Here is a 5,115-nt window from a genome sequence, read left to right on the forward strand (position 1 = left end):
CAAGGACCATTACCAGAACCTGAACCAGGACCAGGACCAGAACCGGAACCAGGACCAGGACCAGAACAAGGACCATTACCAGAACCTGAACCAGGACAGGAACCAGGACCAGGACAAGGACCAGAACCTGAACCAGGACCAGAACCAGGACCAGGACCAGGACCGGAACTAGGAGAGGCTCAACAACCTGATTAAGAACCTGGTTCTGCTCTGGTTCTGTTGGACCTCTGTGGTGTGCATTTCATTTCTCTTTGGGATTAAAGGAATATTTTGGAGCTGAATTAAATCAGAGCTACTTTTCCAGCCAGTTTTCCCCCATCATCATCATCATCATCATCAAAATATAAAGCTTTATTGAACTGAATCCCGTGAACAGTCTCTTACACAAATCTGTGCTAAAATATCAGAACATTTAAAGCCACTTTGGTATTACCACAGTGTAATCAGTTAAATAAGCTCCACGTTTCACTGCTACATTGGCTGCTGCACGACTACAAACAGAAATGTAAGTTTTGTCACTTTACAAAGGAATTATTAGAGAAAATAAAGCTGACTGCATCAGATCTTTTCTTGCTGGTCAATAACATCAGTCATTAGATAAAAACACAAGAAGCATCAAGCAGACTGAAGCAGAGTCAAAGGATGAAGAAAACGTTAAAGTTCTCCTCGTTACAGTTTCTAGTTGTCTGAGCTTCTCAGTATGTGCAAAATGTTACTTTAGTTCAGGAAGAGATAATAAAGACCTAAATACAAGTGATGTGTCTGGAATGTCAGTAATGAATCATTCATTTATCGGCTCTGATGCTCAGTGGAAAGACCTTCCCTCACATCACCAATGGATTCAGCGCCTAAACACTTCCCATCAGAACCAAACAGAACCAAACAGAAGATTCTTCTCTTCTGCAGAGGAAGTTGCACCGCCCCCTGGTGGATGCTACAGAGAACTGTTGGCTTGATTTGCAATTTGCAGAAGATTGAAACATGAGAGTTTCCAGAAAGTTGCCAACGTGTGGACGGGTTGCTCTTCTTTGGGTTGAACTAACTGGAGGGAGAGGAGAACATTTTACAACATCTGGGTTTGATGCTTTCTGGAGGAATTCAATCTGCAGAAAGAGGAAAAGTTTGACCTGAAACTTGACATTTAAACAACCAACTTTAGCAAGTTTTCTGTGAAAAATCTACATGTCAATATAGTTCAAGTTATTATTATTAAACCATTGTTTAAAATTATATGCAAACCTAAAAATCCAGATTTATGATCCAGATTCCTCAATCTGGAAAAAAGGAACAGTTTGGCTGAAGTTCTGATGTGTGTTTGAGGACGGGAACGTTCTCCACTCAGCTGACATTTACCTCAACTTTCCAGTTTGTACTCAGTCAAGGTGAAAGTGGCTCATATCTATTGTTTGAGTCGGTCATCAGACAAGCTTCATGTTAACTGATAAACTTTGAAACTTTGCTTCTTGTGTGAGATTTAGTTTTGATAAAATCAGGACCAATTTAAAAAGCCTCTAATTAATTACATTTTCAAAGGCATCCCACCGTTCTAACATCATGATATTTTTCTGCAGGAGTTCTCAGTCAGTTCACACGTCTAACACGTTGCTCTAATGCTAGCTGTGGAATAAAAGTGGATCATAGAGGTGGATCTGCAAAGCCCAGAGCTGAGTGACCTGCTGACCTCCAGGAACAACAACCAGTCTTTCCTCCACTCTGACGTCTGTGCAGTGTTGCATCATGGAGACATCATGGATGGATGAGAGCCAGCCAACGGGTTCCCACAGCATGCCGTGAGGTCACTTCCTGTTAGACCTCAGGCCCTGGTAAAACTGGGGACAACCAGAACCAAAATGGCCACCACAGCGACCGCCGCCACTGCCATGTTCCAGCCTTCAGAGTCGCTTTTCTGGAAACAAAAAAGAGAGAGTCATGTTAGAAGGATCTGTGAAGGAGGATCACCATCACTTCACGCTCCTGACAGCAGGTCTTCTGCTGAGTCACTGTTGGTGAAAATAGATGATCCTGGTGAGAAATCAGCCCCAGACTGAGACGAACCAGTTTCTATGAAACCATGCTGATACTTAACAAGGAGACGGTTCCTGCACTGAGTTCTCCATCCCAACAACCAATCACACACCTGGAGGTCGTGACCATAGCCACTGAAGACAGCAGGGCTGAACATCTGAAAGATCAACCAAAAACTGTCTTCATGCTGTCAGAGGCCTGATGACGGGGGAGGGGGAATAAATCAAGTTCAAAATGACCAAAACAAAAGATTAGGCATGTTTTATTTTCCTTCATCTTTAAATGAAAGGAGCATTGATGGATTACTAGTTCATCCCTTCAATCTTAACACTTTCCCAGAATAACCATTTTTCAGACAGTAAACTCATCACTTTCCATCATAAGTCATCCAGAGGAGGTTTGCACCCCTTAACTGCCACCCCCAAAACACTTAAACCTTATCCAAAGGGCACATGAGGACACTGGCGCCATCATGACAGTTACAGGGTTACAGTCTGAAAACCAATGGAACCAATGCAGCCTTAAAATGTCCTAAGATGACATTCTTTCCAATGACCAGCAGGGGAAGTATGCAGACTGCCAAGGATCTCTGACAGTCTACATACTGGTCTAATTTGGGGGATCCTGCTATGATTCCACCTTCTGCTCTCACAACTGGACCACAACCAAAGCAAAGTCAGCAAAGTCCTGACAGAAGCTTCACCAACATGGAGCCACAGTCACGATGGTGTTGTAACCTGAACATGAAACCAGTGAGGCCAGTTCACCAGAGCTTTATCTTCCCAGGTCAGAAGCTCCTCTAGAAAGTTCTGGATCTACCTCCTGGTGTAGATCCATCTTAGTCAAATGAACAGAACATCCAGTTCATGTGAACCATTCTCCTCTGTAGAGAAGAAAGTGTTTGAAGGGCTGATCCACTAACTAAAGATCACCGCTGATGATGTCACACCTCTGCATACTGAGCTTCATCCAGAAATGATGACATCATGATATGAAACCACTAGAACCTCATTATAATCTCTCAGCCAGAGTAAGGAGCTCACTCTGTTCTTGATGCTCCATGAAGACTCTGCACCTTCCTCATGAGGCTGTTGGGTCTCTGCCCACAGTCAAGTCAGCCACACCCAACTAAAGCTACTGACAAAAGATGATGATGGTGAAACTGTAAACTGCCTCCAACCCCATTTTACGAAAAGGTAACATCAGATTGCATACTTCAGTTTAATGGAAGTTATCTTTGCTCTAGAAAAGCTCCTTCTATCCTTTAACTGGCTGGAAACATGGCTTTCTACTGGAGACGAGACACGGTGTTCTTCTTTCTAGCGACATTTATTCAGACTCATTTCTCATGATATCAGTGCTGAGCATGTCTGAATGACACACAGAGATCAGGAGCATCAGGTTTCATCTCCACTAGCTGCACTAAGGTGCTCTGAGCAGGTTCTCGTTTATCAGCCATTCTTGGCTGCAGAAAGAAGCAAAGCCATGGCCATACCTGGTCCCTTAGGACGCCAGCTCCTCCCACCAGCACCAAATCAACGCCACTATAACAATCAATCCTATGAAGGGGATGGAGAGAACGGGGGGCTCTGAAGGACGGGTGCAGTTCTGGGAAGAAGACAGGGTGGGGTGTAGAGGGAGGAGGGGAGAGGAGAAAATAAAAGCAGAAAATAATCTAAGTACTAACGTGAGAAGGTGTGACAGGGAGAATATCGACAGGGAGTAAATAAAATGTGACTGGATGAACAGAGAGAGAGAGATTTAAAGACTGGTAGGTCGAGTATAACAGAATTTTATAGTTAACAGTATAAAATTCATATTAAACAGATCTGATGATGCTCAGTCAAATACATGCAGACAAACAGATGGACAAGAGACAACTGAAGCATGCTCAAAGGCAAAATGCTCAGCCAACATGCTAACGCTATGTCACTGTGATGGTCAAAGGAGCATCTGTAGGGTCACAGTGGGGTCATGAAGAGTTGGATGGACTGGTTTACCCACCATGAGCCACAGAGTTAGAACAAAATAAGGGAACACTTCAATAAAGAAGGATGAAGGTGGAAAGAAGTTGCTATCTAAAACTCCCCAACCAAACCAAGAACAGGTCCAAGACCAAGAACCTGACATTTGCTTTTGCTCAGAAGGTGCTTCGTGTTTTACCTGCAGGGGGAGCCAAAGACATTAAATTACAGCTACATGTTCAAATGCTAGAACTAGGAGGCTGTAGAGATAAAATCCCTTCATGTTTGGACTTAGAACCGCCTGTCATGAGGAACAACCCAGGACAGGTACCTAGCTACCAAGGGTTAGCATTAGAACTGATGAAGTACTGTCCAGTAGCTTTGATCTGCAGCCCTGGAAACAGGACTAAGAAATCTGGGATCCTGAGGCTCCAATGTGAGAATCACAAATGTAAAAGGTCTTACACAAAGTTTTCCTCAAGTTACGAGTTCAGATTCTCAAGAGTAGGTAAAAAAACTGTTACAATGTCTTTTATATCAAATGATGTGAATCTCTGCACTGAGGTCAACAAGATGAGAAAAGTGAAGTTCTACCAGAGGCAAAAACTTCAACCTACACACCAAGATGAGAACCAAAGACGAGTGAAGGTCCAACTGTCAGTCATGAAACGTTTAAATGTTCGCCACAGACGGAGACACCCCCAATCTGTTCACTGTGAAGGTAATGATATTGTCTTTGTGCCATATGTTGTTTCTGTGATCCTAAACGGGCTAAACATCAGGAAGGAACCAGACCAGCTTTCAGATTAGAACGATGGAGTGGATGGTTGCCCTCAGGATCCTGATCCACTACAATAGAAAAGCAGTGTGACTGAACTCTCATGAACATTCAAATCTCTCATGCAATGACCGGTAGCTAGGGCCACGGAATTGTTTTTTTCTGTTATTATTTTTTGGATTTAATGGCCTGTTTTTCACTGTAGCTTGACAGGAAAGAGGGTTGAGGTAGAGGGGGAAGACATGCGACAAAGGTCACCGGGCCGGGACTCAAACTCCCAACATGGGTCACGCGCTCCGCCGCGCTCAGTCTGCCCTGCAAACCACTTATGTTCCAATAACGGCTTTA

The 5,115-nt window shown here is 43.7% G+C and overlaps 1 protein-coding gene across 3 annotated transcripts in view; it reads right to left on the reverse strand.

The window, feature by feature from the left end:
* Positions 1–336: 336 nt before the first annotated feature.
* The window catches only part of LOC106935069 (coiled-coil domain-containing protein 136), a 12,797-nt gene continuing 8,018 nt past the window's right edge, over positions 337–5,115 (reverse strand). For 2 of the 3 annotated variants that reach the window (XM_015015336.1, XM_015015337.1), the window contains exons 9-10: positions 3,521–3,633; positions 1,820–1,906 (exon numbers count right to left, since the gene is read on the reverse strand). In XM_015015336.1, coding sequence (XP_014870822.1) covers positions 3,529–3,633 — 105 coding nt within the window. In that variant the 3' untranslated portion in view covers positions 1,820–1,906; positions 3,521–3,528. Of the gene's footprint in view, positions 1,907–3,520; positions 3,634–5,115 lie in introns of all 3 variants that reach the window. The other variant, XM_015015338.1, reaches the window with a different exon arrangement.

The sequence above is a fragment of the Poecilia latipinna genome, unplaced genomic scaffold (genome assembly GCF_001443285.1).
Source record: "Poecilia latipinna isolate Pla-1442-1.1 unplaced genomic scaffold, P_latipinna-1.0 Scaffold1903, whole genome shotgun sequence".
Taxonomy (NCBI): Eukaryota; Metazoa; Chordata; class Actinopteri; order Cyprinodontiformes; family Poeciliidae; genus Poecilia; species Poecilia latipinna.